At 35.5% G+C, this 22474-nt stretch overlaps 2 protein-coding genes across 6 annotated transcripts; both read left to right on the forward strand.

Annotated features, from left to right (window-relative positions):
• Positions 1-947: 947 nt before the first annotated feature.
• Positions 948-14869, forward strand: LOC123320876 (protein lin-28 homolog). 4 transcript variants are annotated; one of them, XM_044908347.1, is made up of 3 exons: positions 948-1173; positions 12865-13007; positions 13167-14869. In XM_044908347.1, the coding sequence occupies exons 2-3, from the start codon at positions 12943-12945 to the stop codon at positions 13390-13392; spliced, it is 291 nt and encodes a 96-aa protein (XP_044764282.1). In that variant the 5' UTR covers positions 948-1173; positions 12865-12942; the 3' UTR covers positions 13393-14869. The 4 variants fall into 3 exon arrangements, with proteins under 4 accessions (XP_044764282.1, XP_044764280.1, XP_044764281.1 ...); XM_044908346.1 differs by lacking the exon at positions 948-1173 and having other exon boundaries at positions 12721-13007; XM_044908345.1 differs by having other exon boundaries at positions 12865-14869.
• A 6138-nt stretch (positions 14870-21007) lies between these two features.
• LOC123320553 (protein argonaute 14-like) lies at positions 21008-22144 on the forward strand. 2 transcript variants are annotated; one of them, XM_044907902.1, is made up of 3 exons: positions 21008-21164; positions 21662-21889; positions 21932-22144. In XM_044907902.1, the coding sequence occupies exons 1-3, from the start codon at positions 21135-21137 to the stop codon at positions 21962-21964; spliced, it is 291 nt and encodes a 96-aa protein (XP_044763837.1). In that variant the 5' UTR covers positions 21008-21134; the 3' UTR covers positions 21965-22144. The 2 variants fall into 2 exon arrangements, with proteins under 2 accessions (XP_044763837.1, XP_044763836.1); XM_044907901.1 differs by having other exon boundaries at positions 21662-22144.
• The last annotated feature ends 330 nt before the right edge of the window (positions 22145-22474 follow it).

Below are 22474 nucleotides of genomic sequence, written 5' to 3' on the forward strand. Positions count from 1 at the left end.
TCTCCACATTATCGATAATTTTATGTGTGATTTCAGATTCGAGAGCTCGAACAACAAATTAGGGCAGTCAAAGAATCTTCTATTCAGAACGATGAGAAGTACACAAAGGCAAAGTTAGATAATGTTGATTTGAACGAGCAGATTATATGTTTGAAACAGCAGATAGAGGATATGGAATTGAAAAATGAAGAAAGATCACAGGTAAGTAGACAAATTATAGCCTTGAAATTCAACGTGTTTATACTAGGTGATTCAATGGTAAATGCGGGCGAAAGCTGAGGGTAGGTAGAGGACGCTAAGGTGAATCAGAATAGCCTATATTCAAAGAGGTTGTCTCTCTTTGTAATCAAGATACAGAGTGTTTTATTGATTTTGTCAATTTCTTCAATCACTCGTTACTTTGTAAGCTACCCATATATTTCGATGATATTTGGTAAGTTAATTCTCTGCAACAACTAGTTCGTACCGACACATTTTTAAAAGTGATAAAAAACACATGAATTCGAATATCCCTGTCTCGCTGTCTCCTCAGGGAAACATCTTTTTCCGAAGAAAGTGGGTAGAGCTACTGCCTTTGCGGGATGTGAATATTTTTAGTTAGAGAAATTTCTATATAATGCCATCTAGCACATTTTACGTTTCTTGAGAAAGGGTACAACACCCTTATGTATCTCTGAAACTATTCGATATCCATATTTTGCCTAGTCTGAAAAAAAGCCATCACTGCTTCATTGCCCCTTTCGCGATAAACGAAATTGTCGATAATTTCTCCCAAAAATCATTAACTGTACCAAATTCTAGAATAATTAATGCAATTTTACATACAATCAAAACTTCTATAACTAATTGATTTCACTAAGCTATATTTCAATATCGACTTCGCTAATTAAAAGACTTCTTTCTCCCGATACTAAAGTCTTTTAATTGATTTCATATTTGTGTTCCAGTTGAAGAAGATAATAATACTAAAGCCAAAAGAATTGATGAAAAAATTACGGTCAGAGAATATTTCTGACCAATCTCCGAAATTAAGAGAGGTAGAAAGAGAAAAACTTCTTAATAGAAGAATCTAATGATGATCTTAAATGTAGTCTTCTACTTGCTGAACATGGTCAGCCCTTGACATATATGAAGAGAGTTACTGCTGATCTAATTTCTATGACCAAGGAAGAGGTTTGTACCTATTCTTTTTTTCACATTTCGGTGAATATCAATGTAGCGTAGAAAAATGTTTGTTGTTACTAAAATTCAGAATATGTACAAATTTTACCTGTGCCAATTTCTTCTAGAATATTGGAGAAAGCAATGTATTTACAGATTGTTGGCTTCTTTGTGATCAATAATCTACTCACCAGCCGACAGTTTCGTTTTAGTAAGAACCGAAACTCGATTGAAACTATTATAGATTTTGTCAACTCTACTCTTGAGAGCTTCGAAAATAAGGAGTACCGTCTTGCTACCTTTGCTGATTTGACACAAGCGGTTGACTGTGTAGCCCACGATAAGGTTTTCTCCAAACTAAAAAAGTATGGGTTTGATCAGGCTGCTTTGAGTATGGTCGAGTCCCTCTCGAGTGATAGGTGGTCTACACCGGTGATACGTACTCTAACACGACCCCTGTCACTATGGAAGTAGCTCGGGGATTTATTTTGGGGCCTGTTTTATTTATTATTTCTATAAGTTATTTATAAAATAATTTTCCTAAAATAACCTTGTTTGTTAACGGTAACGGTTAACGGTTTTTTTAAGGAACCGAAATTCAATATCGGAGTGAGTTCTTTGAGATTCGTTACATTGAAGATGGAAACATACTTAGTTTTATTTATCTATTTATTATTCATTTACATCCAACAGTCCAGAGGCCCAATTACAGGTGAACACAAAATTTCAGTGACAATATAAATGATTTTTTGAGTAGAAAATGAAGAAATTAACATAAATTCTGTAGTTCCCTAGATACAGATTCTCCAAACCTACTTAATGACAAAAAAAATATAACGGAATTCCTAAATCCATTGCAACTTCTGTTCATTGATGTTAGCGGACAGTAAAAGTGGACCCGAGAATGAGGAACATGTGAAAAATTAAATGAAACCTTGATATAATACGGGGGACATGGAAGTCTACCAACGCCAGCAAGGTAGATGAATAATCAATCTGTCAATGAATAACTTTGTGAATAAAGGTAAGATCATTAATTTCTCGAATCTTCCTGAGTAAAAAATATTCAAATTCGTCTAAAGGCGCATTTATACCAAACGAGCATTATTCGCGAACACTGATTGCAAACAGTAGTACGGGCGGTGTAAACAGTCATCAGTGCCGAACAGAGTTCGCAAACCCTGTTTTCGAACGTTTCAGAGAGCTCGAGCTCATTTCGCCACATGCCGGTAAAGTAATGTTTCATTATAAGGCACTGTTTGCCAACAATGCACGCAATATGCACAGGCGGTGTAAACACTCATCGACGCCGAATAAAGTTTACGAAGCCTTTTTCAAAACGTTTTAAAAAGCTCGATTCCGTTCCTACTCATATCGGTAAACCAACGAATCATCAAAGGGATTCGGATTTCCTTGCATATCTGGCGTCATATCATCGAAATCACCGATGGACCGTGATAAGTTATTGGGTTTTGGTATTTGATTTATTTTGAATTTTGGTGAGATCTCTTGAATCGTGATTTCATAATTAATCAATCTATTTGAAATGGTGTCCATTTACGATGGCTTCACAGACAGACGGTAATAATTTTCGATATTGATGGTTTTGAAATTCGGTAAAGGTACATGACACTTCCATATGAATCTCCTGTAGCCAAAAATCGAAGTGTTAGTGCCAGTCTAACCGACGCTGGAATGCTCTCTCGATAATTGGTGTCTTTCTTGACACTTTTTCCTCAATTTTGGCAAGTAATATCTTGAAGTCCGATAATGACATGCGGCAGAAATTTCTAAAAAGTTCAGTTTCGTCCGCTCTCAAGTAATCTAGCAGCTAGAATTTGCCATAAATTCATATAACTTTACCCCCTCATATTCGATGAATTGCAGACGCTCCGTGGGATAAGACTCAAGAAGTGAAAGATGAACGCCCGAAATGCCAAAGCAAGAGAGCTTTTCCAGAAGTCTTCGGTGTAACACTCGATCGAAAGCCTTGCTGAAGTCTGCGTACATTTATGAGAAACCTTCCATACTTTCTGAAAAACACCAGAACTCAACATCAAATTATATATTATAGATAAAGGACGGGCAAATTTTAACCTTAACTGAAATACTATCCGGAACAACAGTCAATTCTTTCTTCAGTTTTTTCGACGCTTATATAATCAGGTCTTCAGTAATATTTTTCAAATGCAGAATTTGACTGGAATGTACAGGGTGGGCAAAATTCGTTGTCTACTGAAGGGATCTCGAGAACTATAGCAGCTAGAAGAAAACGGATGACACATTCTCGAGCTCTTTTTTCTTGACTAATCCAAAACTGAAAACAGACCCAGCCTAACGTTCATAGATTTTGAGTTATGAACGAAAATTGAGAAATTGTCATTTTCAATGAAGCTGAATAACTCGCTTGTTTGAACTCGTATTCGAAATCTGTTGTTACATTCTAGAGGCACTTTTTAATGAGGAATTCGAATATGATATTGTCAAATTTTTTGATCCAGTCATTTTCGAGATACGACAGGGATTTCTGATTTTTCAAATGTAAACTATAGTTGAAAGTCCTTTCATACTGCTGCAATTTTTTTGCTGATTTCAAAAATGTACCTATCATATGTCGCTATTCACATGAATATAACATAAGAAAAAAAATTCAATACTTTTTCCAGCTTTTCGATTCACAGTTGAATTTTTAGTAGGCTAGCGTAACCATAGCGACCGTTGAAAATGCATTATGGTTTGTGAACTCCACAATATCCTATGTGAACTCAACCTTGTGTGATAGGAATCACAGTATCACAGACTGTCGAATAATTATTTCTTTTATATATCGAGATCGATATCCTTTTAAAGAGAGTAAAAGACTTTCGTCTGATTATTAAAGAAGAAAATTTATTCAATTATCGTTTTTCAATTCATGAAAGAAACTTAAAGAGTCAGTAATATAAATAAAATACGAGAGCTATCTATAATTATGATTTTTACAGAAGTAAGATGATGAACAATAGGTACGTTTGTCCACGGTAGTATTCGAATTGAGAACCATCGTAAGATAAGCATGCCAAACATCTCGAGAACAAACGATGACAAAATAATCATCGAAATATTTATTCAGCAATCCGTGATTTCAATCATAGAGGCTCAGGTTCACAAAATATAATGCATATTCAACGGTTGCTAAGGTTACGCCAGCCTACTTAAAATTCAACAGTGAATCGAAAAGCAGGAAAAAGTATTGAATTTTTTTTCTTATGTTATATTAATGTGAATAGCAACATATGATACATTTTTGAAATCAGCAAAAAAATTGCAGCAGAATGAGAGAAGTTTCAACTATAGTTCATATTTGAAAAATCGGAAATCCCTGTCGTATCTCGAAATTGACTGGATCAAAAAATTTAATGATATCATATTCGAATTCTTCATAAAAAAGTGCCTGTAGAATGTAACAACGGATTTCGAATACGAGTTCAAATAAACGAGTTATTCAGCTTCATTGAAAATGACAATTTCTCAATTTTCGTTCATAACTCAAAATCTATGAACGTTATGCTGGGTCTGTTTTCAGTTTTGGATTAGTCAAGAAAAAAGAGCTCATGAATGTGTCGTCCGTTTTCTTCTAGCTGCTATAGTTCTCGAGATCCCCTCAGTAGACAACGAATTTTGCCCACCCTGTACAACCTGCCGAGATCTACTATTTGCATTGCAGTTCAAACTATTGTTAAAATACACATCTTTAAAATTCAAAGCAAAAAAGAATCAACAATACCCTTAGGAGCCTTGAGGGTTTTTCTTCTAAAATACATTTCATCAGGTATTCGAGATACGCTTCTCTTTGAATTTATAAGAATTTCGAAGAACTACATGGATACCTTTTCATCATTTTCAGATTTCTGAAGAAACTCCTTATAAGAAGCCCGAGTACCACATGAATACCACACCACACCACACCACATGTCTTGAACATTTGAAGCGTTCAAGATGAAAATGTCACTTGTATTTTTTATACAATGTAAAGTAATGATCTTTAGTTTCAATTTCATTATTATTCATTATGACAATATCATTAAAAATATTAAAAGCATGATCCACATTTTTGACATTACCCAACTGTTGCTTCCAATCTACCTTATGTAAGAGTTGACAAAAGTCCTGCACATTCAACTTTTTAAAGTCATACCTTTTGGAATTAGAAGAGAAGTTTTTGACAATAAGTGGGCATAGCGGCAGCTTTACAACAAGTCCTGGGTGATGCGGATCAATTGGCACCAGTGGGTCTTCATCAAGTTGCACTTTACAATTTAATCCATCTGATGATAAAACTAAGTCAAGCAGTCTATTCTTATGGTTTATCACATTATTATATTGTCTCATTTGACAATATTCAAGAAAACTGAAGAAACGGTTCTTCAAACGAGTACGGAGATTACTTTGATACAGAGTCTGAAGATCTGGAATATTGAAGTCACCCACAATTTTCACCCTGTCCATCTCCAAATTATTGCCTCCTGCAGTTCCGAACCATTTTCATCACCATTAACTCCCAACAAGTTTTTCGAATGGCTTATCATATATTTTCAATTAATTTTCAATTCAAGTAATTGAAAATTCTAGAAGTAAAACACGTTGATGATCAAATGCCGATTGGCTCTAACGAGATTTTTTAGATGATTGTAGTGGAAGATGTTATTCTAAATGACTTAAGGATGTTATATTTTATAGAGGCTTGAAGGAGCAGTTGAAATAATACTGCGAAACGTCGCCGAATATAGAGTAAAAGAATCCAGTTGTTGTTTTTGTCCTATATCCTACAACACACTCAGACTTAATATCATAAATTTTTTTTTATCGATGAGAATGACAAACTAATTATTATATAAGGTGTATTTCTGCAAATATATATTCTTTAAGCTTCCTATTAAAACGTTTTCGGCTACTATGGGGTAACCATCTTCAATACCAATGTCAATGAAGAGTATCTAAAATAGTGAAAATTAACATCGAGGTGGTAGAAGTTCATATTTTCTACCATCACTGCACAATTCAGATAATGGGCATATTTGTGGAATAAACTCATAGTAGCCGAAAACGTGAAAGCTTGAAGAATATATACTTGCAGAAATACACCCTAATGAATTTCATTTTAATCAGGAAAAAAAGAATGACCCGTTGACAAAAGGGTAACCATCTAGCTCACAAAGGGTAGGTTCTTCACCCTCGTAATATATTTTTATAAACATTTATGTCATGCGCCAAATCCCCACTAGAATCGTTATTAGTACAATTGTACTCAATATGAAAATCAGTGGTATTGTAGCAATCAAAGAGATTAAAAGTGATACGTCAAGTCAGATCGTTTTTCAATCATTGCTAAATTTATATCACCATACATTACAACCCTCAATTTAAAACCAATTTTCAATTGTAACTGAGGGGCGACAGGTAATTTGAATGCCTGATGATTTAAGACAATATCGAAATAAAGGTGGGCTTCTTTCTTTTCTTTTGAAGGTCTGAACCAAGAAGGAAACAATTAAAAATAGAAGAATAAGCTAACCCTATACATATTAATAATTTTTATATTTACAACTTTTCTTCTCCACATATCTACTAGATACTAGACTATCGTAATTTTTGTCTTTAAATACTCAGCCTAACTCTAAATCTCTATCTATCTAACAATGCTTCACACTTTATATTTAAATCGAAAATTTTCGAGAAGTTATAAAAATTAATTCAACAATGACAACAAAATTGACTTAATGTAAAATATGTTCAATTATCAATGCGCATTAGGCAAGTTAAAAAGACAGAAAAGCAATGAAAGATTTACCTTGAAACATAAAAATGAAAATTCCAATTAAAGATTGGTTTGATCTATACTTGGGAATGGATTTTCGGTTCAATGAAAATAAGATTACTACAAAATTCAGTTGATCAAAACGTGTTTTTCACAATGTGGCTCCTCAATGAAGTGAAATCTAAATTTCAAATAAGTTTTCAACAAATATTGTAACCTGAAGAAGACTTCACACCGTTAGCAAAATGATCGTTGAATTCTTAAGATGTATTGTTAGCTCTCTATTGTTACCACTTTTATATAATACTGGAGAATTGCATCCTCAAATACGCTGATGATACAGCACTCATAACGCACAGCAAGATTCTGAAATATACTATGGAGAACTTGAAAAACCTATCTAAAAAAATCAGGACATGGACGAAAAAATGGAGAATACTACCGAAAATTGACCAATCTAAACTAATAATATTTTTTCACAAAATATCAGACGACTCACACATCAGTCAAAATGCGAAAACACAATTTAATACCAGCCAACAAACAAAATACTCAGGAATTACAGTATATAATGAGGCATGAATCACGCTACAGCTTCAAGAATCTACCAAACCATATACTGACCGATATTAGAATATGGACATCTGACATATTATAAAAACAGTAGAAGACCCACTTCTAAAAATATCGAAGTACGAGAACGCAGTAGCATGATAACACTGAGTCAAATACGCCATCCAACGAATCCACTGTATAATCCACTATATGAAATGCTCTAAGAAAATATGAGGATAGATCCAAGCCTAAGTAGATTTCAAACCTTAAGAAAGACACTTGTGAGCAGACCAAGCAACTTCCAAATCCCTCAACCCGCAGTTCTTCAAGATCCGATCCATAAAAAACAAAAGAAGAAAAAATACCCCATTCAACTACTAATGGATGCAGAAAGGGTTATGTCTACATAAAATGTAGATTGCGGAAAGACGCAAGTGATTAGACATTTGCTGCAGCAATGAATATATTTTCTTCTTATTCTTCTTCCAGTATTAATTATTATCAATTTTGTTTGATTTTTTATTTCCATTCGATGTAATATTTTCTCGCCCTCAATTCGTATCAATCTCTGAGCGACTGACTTTGTTGTAACTTCGACTTCACTATGGAATTATAACCTTGAATCAATGGTAGTAATACAACATTTTCCAGAAATATCTATGAAAACTGTTTAAATACAAAAATCTGAACATCTGAACATTTGAGATTGTAGGCAGAGAAATAAGGAGAATTATTAAGAATCCGATAATCGAATAGAAATAAGTAGGAAACCCCTTATATTTTGAAAATTTTACCTCTGAATAAGATATGAAAAGATAGATTTCAACTCTTACTAACAAATCTGAAGGAGAGTGCCGATGAGACGTGTGTCGAAATGACGCAATTGAGAAATAACCCAAGGTAAGATATATTCATGATTGTTGTTTACATCATGGATATTGTTACTTGAAATCGATGGTAATAATTGTTAGAGAGAAATACCTACAAGAAGTGAGAGGTGAGCTTGGAACATTTGTTATAAATGCAACATAAAATTTCAACAATACCTTTGAGCATTAGTACTCAATGACAATAGGAAATATTGAAAAAACACAAGGAGATCCATGTAAATATCAACGAGAAACGGGAGAACCTGAAAATATTGAATAAAAAAAATGTGCCAGATGATGTAAAAGACCATTTCTCCATGATCGACGAGAAACGGAGAACACCTCAAAACCTTATAGACGAAAAAAAAGGCCGGAGGATGTAAGAGAGCAAGATAACTTTTCAAAGAAGAAGAATATAAATATGAAGAGAAATATCTACTAGAAGTAAGAGAAAGGGTCGATTGAACATTTGTTATAAATGCAACATGAAATTTCAACAATAACTTTGAACATTAATACTCAATGACAATACGAAATATTGAAAAACCACAAGGAGATCCATGTAAATATCAAAGAGAAACGGGAGAACCTCAAAATATTGAATAAAAAAAAATGAACTGATGATAAGTCAAATCGGAAATTCTGTTGCATTCCGTTCTACGGGGGTATCTCATATAAAATTGCCAACGTAGTAAAGCAGGTAGAGGACACTAGAGTGGCTTTCAAATCCCAGAATACCCTACACCAATCCAGTCAGGAACAAGAGCCCAATCGACATGTTGGACAAACCGGGCGTTTATAGATTGGAATGTGGTGAACCAGGTTGTAATGTCGTTTATGTGGGGAGAAGCGGCAGATCCAAGGACCAAAGAACATCTGGCTAGTGCAAATAACCCAAATAATGACAAATCAATTTTTGATTGTCATTTAAGAGAAGAAAAACACAAGTTTGATTTAGAGGAGAACACTCATCTAATTCATCACTGCGAATTCAACCACAGACAAGAAATTCTAGAAGAAGTGGAAATTTACAAACATCTCAAGAGTACAGAATACAAAGCGTTAAATTAGATGTTGACGAACAACATAAAGGACACTTATAAACTCTTATATTGATTCTCTCGGCCGACGCCACTGTTCTCGCTTAAGAGAAGAAGAGCAGGAACCTGTCTGCGCGAATGTAGTTTTTCGTCTTCCGTTTGTGTTTTGTTTATCTGTCATATCTTTCATTTAATATGCTCACTTGATCTAGATCCGATTTTGTGTGTACTTTTTGGCTTTTACCTTTTGATTGATATGTTTTTTACCGTATGACTCTAGAACCTAAAATCGTAAGTTTTGCATTGTAGGTTATTTATTTTGTTTATTTCTTTGTTAGCAAACTTTGTTAGAAATTTTCCAACTAAAACCTCAATCGGTATTTCAGAGTCCCTTGGTTTGATAATGGCGATTAGCCGAAACATGTCACCGGATGATTAAATAAATGGTTCCACAAACAGAAGTGCTTAAAAGACTTTTCCTTTTGCTTCAAAAAAAAATGTGCCAGATGATGTAAAAGACCATTTCTCCATGATCGACGAGAAACGGAGAACACCTCAAAACCTTATAGACGAAAAAAAAGGCCCGAGGATGTAAGAGAGCAGGATAACCTTTCAAAGAAGAAGAATATAAATATGAAGAGAAAAATCTACAAGAAGTAAGAGAAAGGGTCGATTGAACATTTGTTATAAATGCAACATGAAATTTCAACAACAATTTTGAACATTAATACTCAATGACAATACAAAATATTGAAAAACCACAAGGAGATCCATGTAAATATCAACGAGAAACGGGAGAACCTCAAAATATTGAATAAAAAAAAATGTGCCAGATGATGTAAAAGACCATTTCTCCATGATCGACGAGAAACGGAGAACACCTCAAAACCTTATAGACGAAAAAAAAAGGCCGAAGGATGTAAGAGAGCAGGATAACTTTTCAAAGAAGAAGAATATAAATATGAAGAGAAATATCTACAAGAAGTAAGAGTCGATTGAACATTTGTTATAAATGCAACATGAAATTTCAACAATAACTTTGAGCATTCATACTCAATGACAATACGAAATATTGAAAAACCACAAGGAGATCCATGTAAATATCAACGGGAGAACCTCAAAATATTGAATAAAAAAAAATGTGCCAGATGATGTAAAAGGCCATTTCTCCATGATCGACGAGAAACAGAGAACACCTCAAAACCTTATAGACGAAAAAAAAAGGCCGGAGGATGTAAGAGAGCAGGATAACTTTTCAAAGAAGAAGAATATAAATATGAAGAGAAATATCTACAAGAAGTAAGAGAAAGGGTCGATTGAACATTTGTTATAAATGCAACATGAAATTTCAACAACAATTTTGAACATTAATACTCAATGACAATACAAAATATTGAAAAACCACAAGGAGATCCATGTAAATATCAACGAGAAACGGGAGAACCTCAAAATATTGAATAAATAAAAATGTGCCAGATGATGTAAAAGACCATTTCTCCATGATCGACGAGAAACGGAGAACACCTCAAAACCTTATAGACGAAAAAAAGGCCGGAGGATGTAAGAGAGCAGGATAACTTTTCAAAGAAGAAGAATATAAATATGAAGAGAAATATCTACAAGAAGTAAGAGTCGATTGAACATTTGTTATAAATGCAACATGAAATTTCAACAATAACTTTGAGCATTCATACTCAATGACAATACGAAATATTGAAAAACCACAAGGAGATCCATGTAAATATCAACGGGAGAACCTCAAAATATTGAATAAAAAAAAATGTGCCAGATGATGTAAAAGGCCATTTCTCCATGATCGACGAGAAACGGAGAACACCTCAAAACCTTATAGACGAAAAAAAAAGGCCGGAGGATGTAAGAGAGCAGGATAACTTTTCAAAGAAGAAGAATATAAATATGAAGAGAAATATCTACAAGAAGTAAGAGAAAGGGTCGATTGAATATTTGTTATAAATGCAACATGAAATTTCAACAATTTTGAACATTAATACTCAATGACAATACAAAATATTGAAAAACCACAAGGAGATCCATGTAAATATCAACGAGAAACAGGAGAACCTCAAAATATTGAATAAAAAAAAATGTGCCAGATGATGTAAAAGACCATTTCTCCATGATCGACGAGAAACGGAGAACACCTCAAAACCTTATAGACGAAAAAAAAGGCCGGAGGATGTAAGAGAACAGGATAACTTTTCAAAGAAGAAGAATATAAATATGAAGAGAAATATCTACAAGAAGTAAGAGTCGATTGAACATTTGTTATAAATGCAACATGAAATTTCAACAATACCATTGTGTATTAATACTCAATGACAATACTCAATTGAAAGAAAACAAGGAGATCCATGTTAACATCAAAGAGAAACGAAGAAAACCTCAAAATATTCTATAAAAAAAGCTGTATTCGGGTTCGGCTTTCTGACAGTCCGAGAATTGTTCTAGGACTGCGCAAAACTGTTGCGCCCTAGTATTAAATCCTCTGCGCAGTTCTAGAACCATTCTCGGACTGTCCGAAAGCCGAACCCGAATACATTGAAAATGAACCAGATGATGTGAAACAGATTGAGTGTACGATGTTAGCTTGAAACGGCCAATCCTACACACCACCCGGGTATTTTCCTTTGTTACCCTTTTTTACCCTGCTTTCCTAAACCGTACCGCCCGAGTTCTTGGAGATTATGCATTAGCTTCAAACGGTCCGCATCTCTCCTGGAATTCCTCAGTGAAAAATTCTTGAAAATTATTCGCGTTTTTAATCACGTGATATAATACCGTTTCAACGTGGAGCTAGCCGTACGCTATCAAAATATTCTTGAATAAATGGCGTCAAAGGGTTGAAATGAAAAAAATATAAAACTCCAACCATTTATTGGTAGGCATTATATTTGTTCCGTGATACATAAACGAATTCATATATGCTGTTCCTTGCATAGCGATCTAAAGCACGCCTCTGCCATAGTCACCCAACCGGCAGGTATTATAGCAAAAAATACCAAAACTACCCTCGCAAGCCGAAACCCTTATTTCGTATCCTCAAACGGGCCATTGTCACCGGTGAAAACGTATAATCGCACTTCTATTTTATATAGAGGTTTTCTTACCTGGCCTTGTTAACTTGGACTAGTATCACGAAGAACACAAGTTGGCCAGTAACGTTAGACTCTGAAATAGACCAATTATGAAAAAATGTTATAATGGTTTTCCTTCCATGGGATTGAAAATTTCAGAAAAATGGTTGATATAAACGCTACAGAGCATTTAATTTCGCAAGACTAGATGACAGACTAGATGCAAATATTTCGGACTACCAGTTTTCCTCAAACAAGACCTTAAAGTGTGACCAATATTGAAATTAGCTGCTTCAGCCACTGGAAGAACATCTAGTCAACAAATCAAGATTTAAATTCTCTTCTAGGTTCTGAAGGTGGAAGTGCAAGCCAGGGTGGTTCCGAGACTAGTTTTGGGAGAAGGCGAGGAAAGTGCAAATGGTTAAATGTTGCCGAAGGATGGGGTTTCATCACTCCCGACGATGGTGGCCAGGATATGTTTGTGCATCAGGTAAAAAAAGTGAAACTTTTATACATATATCTATACACAACTGATGAGTTGAAAAAGTAAAATTATAAAAGGAAGTTTTGAAGGAGATTTTGAATATACCAAATAAACGTTTTCTTCCTTTGAGTTTGAATCATGAATAAATGAAGAAATGTTTTCAAGGTGTTACAACTGTGGCCAATTCGCCAACCACATAGCAGCAAAATGCTCCTTTGGGCCTCAGCCCAGAAGATGCCACAACTGCAGCAGCGAGGATCATCTGATAGCCGACTGTCCTTCAAAAACCGAACAAAAGACTGATTCGATTGATTCGACCAAAAACGGAGATACTCCTAAAAAGGAAGACGGAACAACCGTACCCTCCGCTCCAGAAAAAACGGGGGATTAGATTCCTAATCTTCGCTCATTTTGAAGAGAATTGAAGAATCAATTCAATGCCTGATGAGAAAATGTCATGGAGAGATTTCATCAGAAAATTCTTCAAATCTTTCATACTACGGTTCCAATATGGAGCCAGCCGTACGCTATCAAAATATTCTTAAATAAATGGTTTAACAATGAAACCAACTAGGGGTGGAGGCGTGCTCCTGGCAGCTCATAATAGACTGAATGCAGTTCGGGTTGATTTTCCGAATTTACGAAGTGTTATTCCCTCGATTGACATGGTATGGTGTAGGGTTAAATTGAAGTCAACTTATTTATTTGTAGTTGTAGTTTATATACCGCCAACTACTGATACTAGTGATTATGAAGTTTTACTTGATATATTGTCTTCGCAGAATGTTCTATTGGACAAGCATTTGATCATTGTTGGTGACTTTAATGCCCCATTGTATGTGGAAGATTCTCTTGATGATTGTAGAAGTAGAGCTTTAAAGATGTTCTCGCAAATGTTAGATCTCAAACAGGTAAACCACATTTTAAATTGTAATAGTAGATTGCTGGATCTTGTTTTTTCTGATGCTCACTGTATTCTTGCTGATGATGCCTTCTCTCTCGTTAACGTTGATCCTTATCATCCACCTATTCATTTCAACTACAAGGCTGAGATCATGCGTGGTGGAAATTTTGGTGTAAGTAATAATAATTCCCCTTAAGAATTTAACTTTAGGAAAGCTAATTTTGTTACAATGTATGAGATGATGTTCAATGCTGAATGGTGCGATGTTTTATCAGTTGGAGATGTCCCAGATGTGAAAGTGTTTGGTAAACTGCATAGCTACAGTGCATTTCCATTTGAAAATTTTATGCAAGTTCTAAAAGACATGGTGAATAACCCAGCGGAAATCATGAAAAGATTGTCTGAAATGATGAAAATTCCACTTGCAAAAAAAAAAGGAGGTATGAAGTGTGAACGTTCTCGTAATGATGGCCCTACTATAGAAGAATACTCTATCCAATGTGAGTGAGGTCAGATTTGACTATTTCACTATCAATATGCAAAAGTCAGGGGATTCATTTCGTTCACTGAAAAATGGAAACATAATGAAAGTTATCAATTTACTTTCAAAGAAGTACCTTTGTATCAAAAAGTATTTAGAGAAACTTCTGATTATTTTGCTCGTCCATATAGTTCGTGGGATTCATCAGACATTCAAGTTTATTTTGTGAGAAAAGAAAGCTCATTACAAGTAAGAACTTTGGACAATATTTCAAGAAAAATGGTCGCTTTTCAACGTGATGATGATTATATCGAAGAGTATGAACTCTTTGGTTATATCGTATTCCTCTTTCTGCATGATTAATATTCAAAACATTATTTTTTATTGAATCAATGGGACTGGCAGAATTTTTATAATTCATTCTATAGGGCATTTCGGATCAGCCGACTTTGATAGGACCGCTGAGGGGTACACAAGTGTTGGTTAGGTTCATAATGTGATTTCGAGTGGTTTTTATAAATCCTTATCGATTTTCTGAGAAAATTGATAAGGTTCAAACTCAAGGGAGAGGTAGCCGAGGATTCATTTCTTTCTTTCTTTTATAGAATGCCTAAATTTCATGGTCTCAAATACCATCAAATTAGAAATGAGCAAATTATCAAATTAAACAAGTAACTCAATGTACAAGTGTCTACAGATGCTGAGACTACATCTAACAAATGGATTGTAAATTTTTCTGATCTGTCCATACCGAAAAATGTTCAGTGTCCTCTCAGCATGGGTCATCAGTTCAAACTTCCTTATACCAACTCAATACCGTTAATGAAAATACTTGACGGTAAGGCCCATCAGCCCGCTACCACCAACGCCTCCACCACCACCAACTCCTGGAGGAGTTGGGCAGGATGCTGTCCGAGCTACCTTCACGAAAACGAAATGAATGATATTTTTTCTTTTTTTTTCTTCTCCTCTTTTATATTTATTCACTCTGTTGTCTGCATTATAGCAACGTCTAGCAGTTCTGGTTCTTTTCTAAGTCCCTTACTCAACCGATTTCAGGAGAAATGAGAAACGGGATCCTGCTGCTCCACAAGGAGGAGGATTCGAAGTAGGAGGAAAAAGCTCCGCCAAAACCGAGGAAAGATACCCGCTTTGTTGGAGGTGTGGCTATCTCGGCCATGACCGCCGCACATCCCCAAGAACCACAGTAAGCTTCAGTTCTCGGTGTGGACTGGTTGGAATCCTTTCCAGGAGATGTGGGTGTCCAAATCCTATGAACCTGATCGGAAAGGAGGAGGAGACTTCAAGGCCACGCACCACATCCCAGGGTATCCAGTGCGACTTAATCAGAATGACGGAGTCACGATCCACGATGTGGAATGTAGAATAAATTTTGTTAATGAATAATTCTTCCATTTCTGTTTGTTTTCAGAACTAACGAAAAGAGAAAACTCGTTTTATTGTTTCTAGCCGAAGAAGGAGGGGGATGTAACGAAACTATAAATTTGTTTGTTGGTATATTTATTCCATTAGTTTATTGCTGTATTAAATAATTGATATAAATGGTCTGAACAAAATATACTCAACGATTATAAAGAAGACAGCGGAAAACGACAACGAAAGAAGAAGAAGAGTGACAACGACACCAACTTGACAATTCATTGACTTAGCACCACATTATACTACAAAATGAAGAATGAGGACACATGCACCAAAAGCAGAAGACTTAGAAATTGTTAAAATAAAGGTGACAGATCTCTATCTCGAATAATTGTATATGTAGGTAACTGTGTTTTTGATATTTGTTTTTAGATTGAAAAAGGGCCCGAACCCGAAACGTCTTATTATATTGACTAAATAAATTAGGTTAACAAAATTCCAAACGATCAATTATTTAATACAGCAAGAAACTATAAATGTGTTCGTTTCTGTTTATTCAAGAGTGCATTGTTTTAATGCTTTCGCGGAATGAAATGCCGGACTGGGCATCGGCACGTTGAGGAGATCGAACGTCTATGGTTCGTTCTCTTCAATTTGGTTACATCGCCTAACATCCTCTCCAGTTAATAAGGGTGTTCACACATATCCACTTTGCATAATCAGCTTGCCCATGTTACCCCATGTCACTATTTATAAGTATTGTATATTTCCGCTTTCACTCTTGCTTCATCCGAACCGCCGCTTTCCTCATGCAGCTTTGGTTGCTTTCACATTTTCGCACATTTCTCAGACCTTATTAATCTTTTGGATCCCACACAGGTTCTGTTTCAAAGCATGTTACATCCCACTTCTGCTTCCGCACCGCTTGCTCACCCTATTCCCTACATAAAACATCTTTGTGTATAGAAAATACTGAAAAGAATTATTAATATTATTGTGTGTTTCATATCATCTGACACAGTTGATTTTTATTTAGAAGGCTTATATCATTATTATATGAATCGCAATATTTATTGATTCTCAATTGAATACATTATTATTATTAATTATTAAACTTAGATAGAAAAATTACTCATTAATTGAAACGCGTTCACTTTGCGTGAACAGGTCTCTTCAGCTTCTTCGCGGATTCTCAGATGTGGCCGTTATTATCATCGATCTATTGGAGATGATTTTTGAATTTTGAATTGAAATGTTCATGAAGTATTTTACGCAGTTTTCTGGTGAGTCGATTGAATATCGTCTTATCAATGGGATAACGTCATCTATTTCTCGGTCAATATTTCTCTGATTTGCAGAGGTACTTCTGTTTCGAAATTATTTTTTCTTGTTGTGGGGAAAGCACTCCGATTTCCCAAGCTGCTTTTTGGATCATTTCTGTTATACAAGGTGGCCATTTGAAAACGAAACAGACGAGATTACAGACGAAATAAATTTTTTCGATAGAAATGCTCGGACAGGTCGATTTCTGTTTCGAGGGGGACAACTTAAGATGTAGGTTACGGATGCATAGCGCTTCAACCCTTGCTACTACAACCCTCACCCCCAATTTTTGAATAGGGAAGATGGGGTGAGTGATACCTCATTTGAAAGGTATTTTTATACTGATTTCAGCACAGTAATTGTTTTTTCATTTTATGCATTAGTTCTCGAAATATTCTTAACTAAGTATTTGAAAATGAAGTGGTGCTTTCAATGGCACTTGTAGTGTTTTTTTGTGAAAAATCGACGTTTTGAGCTTCAAAACAACCATTACTGCGGCTTCCTTCCTCCAATCCACTGACATAGAAATCTTTAATCAAGATGTCGAACAAACAAAACGTATTGCGAAGGAGCTCAATCTTGCTGAAACTCAATCTAAATTATCTTCGATATAATTTGCAGTATTTCCAATAACATGCGGTAACACTTGATCGATAGAAATCTCCAAAAAGTCCAAATACGTACATATCTCTAATCAGATTACCAGGTAAGAAAATCAAATCATTAATGATGCCACAGAAATATTCCAGTCCCAATTCGTGAAACGATTTTCGACTTAATTATGAAGTGTTTTCTCAGTTGGCTTCAATAATGTTTTCATTTTGTTGATTATTGAATTCATATCTTTCTCAAAAAAATGAGAATCGATAATTTTTTATTTATTACGAACAGATCATTGAGTTGGCTTACTGGTTCTTTGACATGTGAATTATTCTTAGTTTTGAATCTAGACTTGTATGTGTTCTAATTCATTGTTCGACATGGTTTATTCAATTGCAGAGCGGGTGGAAATAATTTCACTTTTTTTGCAAACAATCAATGTGCGAATAGAACCGCAGAATTCTTCAATTAACGACATTTAGATAAACATGTTAATAGGAAGTATGTTTTGGAATTAGTGTCAAAGTTTCAAGAAACCGGGTAATAAAAAACGAAACATGGAAAGAAATGAAGCAGCTGAAGTAGCTGTTCTTGGACAGATTGCTCTGAATCCAATGACGAGTACGAGGCAGCTAGCACATAAATCTGGTTTTACACGAACTCGAATTGCAAATATTCTGAAGCATCATAAATTCCATCCTTACAAAATCCATCTTTCACACGCACTAAACGAAGATGATTTTGACCGTCGTGTTGAATTTTGTGATACAATGAGTGAACGAGTAACTGCTAATCCCAATTATCTGTACAATGTTTGTTTCTCCGATGAGTGTTCGTTCTTTCTAAACGGCACAGTAAATCGACACAATTGTCGTTATTGGGCCGATGCTAATCCGAGATTGTTCCACGAAGTTTATACTCAACAACCACAAAAACTCAATGTTTGGGCTGGAATATTTGGTGACAACATTGTCGGCCCGTTCTTTTTACCTGGTAGTCTTACTGCAGATATGTATTTGGACTTATTGGAAAATCACATTGATTCAATTTTGATGGAAATTATTGAAAACAATGCTGGAAATTATGTGGAAGATCAGATTGTGGAGCTCCTCCACACTACGCCTTACCAGTTCGAGAATATCTGGATCAAAGATTTCCAAATCGGTGGATTGGAAGAAGGGGTCCCACTGAATGGCCAGCCAGATCGCCAGATCTGTCACCACTAGATTTCTTTCTTTGGGGCCACTTGAAGAGTAAAATTTACTCTACACAGCCCGATGCCATAGAAGATTTAAGAAGACGTATAGTGAATGAATGTCGTCATATCACTCCAGAAATGCTGTAAAATGTGCGCCATCGTTTCGAACAAAACTTATTTCATTGTATGGAAGCTAATGGTGAACAATTTGAATATTTAATTAATTGATGTGAGTTTTTGATAAATTATTTACTTTACTTTGAAAAGTCTTATTTCTTAGATCAATACTTCAAATCGTTCTGATACCGTAAATTGGAACTGTGTCAAAAGCCTTGCGGTAATCAATACAGGCAACAGAAATATTTCTGACCTTCCTTCTAGCTTGTTTTGTCAGGATGTAATCGACAACCAGCAAATCTTTTGATGATCTTGCGCCTCTTCGGAATCCTCTTTGCTCAGCCGCCATCAAGTTGTTTTCCCCTAGGTGTTTACTCATTACCCCAGTGAACAGTTTGTACATAGATGGGAGGCATGTTATAGGTCGGTAGTTTTCGGGGTCAGTTTTATTGCCCTCCTTCGGTATAAGGTACGTAATACGTATGCTCAGTTTCGGTGGAGAGTGCGTGTTCTTCGGCGGGAAGGGAGACGCTGTCGCCATCGCTGCTTCCGTCGTCGCCGTTCGAGGATAAGGAGAAAGAAAAAATGACGATAAAGGAAATACAAATAAAATGGAAAAAAAATACTTTGTGTTTAATTCTATCCTGCTTCGGGAAGCGGTTAACGAGTATCTTGTCGTCGTCGTTATAGTTCTTCTATTAAAACGTTATCCTAAATGAAGAGTAGAAAGTTTACGTATATGTTATTCAACGATCTGAAACAACAATTGCGACAATAACAACAAGTTAGTTTGTCTATCTATTATTTCCGTTGTATTTATAGGCGAAAATGTTGGATGCGCTTATTGTTAAATTGGAAATGGGGTTGTTTCGTGATGAGAGTAGAAGGCCGCGTCCCGTTCGGATCGTTCAGAGACCGTTCGTTTGCCGTTCGAACGTTTATAAATAATAAGTTGCGTTTGAATAATGTTATCTTTTGCATTATGGAATAAAAAATTGTTCTGTGCGTTAGAAGTTTTCCCCTTTAATATGCGTCTGTTTGTGCGTTTGCTGTGTACTTGCTCCGTTGATTTAGAACGTTTTAATTGTTTATACGAGGAATACGAAAAAAAAGAAGAGTATCACGTCTTATGCGTCAAAACGAAAACACGGTATAATCCTCGAAAAGTAGATCTATTACTTTTATGGTTTTCCGTTGGAAATTCCACGACAGCTTATATGTAAATATAAAATTATTGAATTGCGATAGAAAAAATAATATGAATTTCAATGATGAAATAATATGAAATGCTTATGCGTATTCGAATTGGAACGCGTCGAGTTCCGTTATCACTAATAAAGAATATTCGATTGGTCGCGCATATAGGCAGATGTGATATTCCTACGCCAGGTTTTTTTAAAGGAAAAAACCTTTAACGTATGATAGTTTTTAGCATTCATTCCATAACGTTTTTGAGATTGGTAAGAGTAACATTTTCGATTTTCACTTATTATCGACATTTTCGTGGTACATTGTATAAATTAGATATCGATAGCATTGGATATTATGGTATTTCGAATGATTTGTTAATTTGCGAAAAAGATCATATTTATATATTTTATGTTTTATGTAATTGAATGTTGATTCAGGATCTATAAGAATTTATTCGTGGGTAAAGTAAAAATGTATATCTAAATGGAATCGAGTCGATGTTATTATAACGTTAAGTTTGGTATAAAGTTATTAAGTTTTTCACATATGGAATGTTCTGTTACAGATATTGTTGACGCGAGAAACGGATATGGATAGAGTAAGTAATATAAAAGTTTCGTATTATTAACGTAATAGTTCTTTTGTATTCGTACGAGTATTAACATAAATCGATTTTGTGGACGGACTAATCGATAAATTCGAAAAGTATTTGAAGTGAATCCTTCATGTATTGTTAAAGAAATTTGGCGTATGGTCTCTATCTATTTATCTATCTCTGATTGAAAGTTTTTTTCTTTTTCTATATTTGCTGAGTTATTATTTTTCGATACATGATCGATTATTGTGTCGTTGGATATTATGTAATGCGATACACAAATAATAGTGTTCGTTTATTTATTACAGAGGCAGCTAGAGGATCATTCGAGACTGTTGCGTATCATGGAGGCGGTGGTGGCGGTGACCCCCTACGTAAGTATATAGGGTCACTTATTGGTTTATTTCGTTATTTAGTATTTTGTCGTGCGCAAGTTTATTAATGGAATATTATAATATAATATAATGTTTGTGTTGTTTATCTGTTGTATCATCGGCAGTTGCAGTCTGTGATACAATTCTATTTTATATAAGCGATTGGTAGTGTTTCGAATACATATTAGTCTTTTATTGCGAATCAAGTAATGAATTGCGTATTAAAGAAAAAAGATATCGATGGAAATGGATGCTGAGAAGAGTTGGCATTTCCTGATGCGTCTTAACGTTTTCATTTCCAACCTTTGGAGAAATAACAGTTAACAAGTATTTATAGAAACGATTTATTCCTGCATCATTTGTGGTATGTGCTGTGTTTCAGAGATTGGGAGTGTACACCGTTTAGAACGTTTCAGAAAATAAAGAATAACAGTTTTTCTACTAACTATACGTTGTATAATTTTTACGTGTGTTATTTATCATTGTTCATGTTGCAGTATCCACGGGGTCACCGCCGCGGACAACGCCGCGGCCGGAGTCGCGGCTACGGCCGGGGTCGGTCGGGCCGCGGCTCCGTCCGGAAATATAGGTGGCGGAGCGGGAGGAGGGAGGCGAGGGCGGTGGAGGCCGGTCCCTCCTCCAGAGAGGCGCCACTACCAACGCCGGCCGTTGAGACGCCCGCGGAGGCGACGCCGGAAGAGGAGGCGTCGACGGCGGCCGTGGAGGTGGCGACGGCGGCCGTGGAGGTGGTGACGGCGGCCGTGGAGGTGGGGACGGCGGAAATAGAGCCCATGGAATAATAAAAAAGAATAAAAGTATTAAAAAGATATTGTTTTTTGATTAATGGTATCGTTGTACGAGAGAAAACGGTCGATTGTACAATCCTTTTTCCTATATCCTTGCGTCGAGAAAGCGTTCACGTACGTTGACATAAGGACGATGCAAATAATCAGTTCAATATCGCGTTATGTTCTATTGAAGTATTATACATATTGGTAGGTAAGTATGGCGATAAGTAATTAAGTGGAGGAACTGGGAACATGTCAATTTTATGTCTGCTATATATATATATATATATAGTAATAGGCAATTGATGGATTATTACGTTTGTGTGTATAGACAGAAATGGTGGATGCGCTTATTGTCGATTGGGAGATTGTGGTGTTCCATTGTAATTGTTACATATGGAAAAAGCAGCAGATTAGGAGTAGGGTGGAATTGGTGTATGGAATAATTCTTCAATGAGGAAATATGCCTAGGTGTTCTGTATGTTATAGTCCCTTCGGTTGCGATAAGAATTAGGGTTTCAA

Source organism: Coccinella septempunctata, chromosome 9 (genome assembly GCF_907165205.1).
Source record: "Coccinella septempunctata chromosome 9, icCocSept1.1, whole genome shotgun sequence".
Classification (NCBI taxonomy): domain Eukaryota; kingdom Metazoa; phylum Arthropoda; class Insecta; order Coleoptera; family Coccinellidae; genus Coccinella; species Coccinella septempunctata.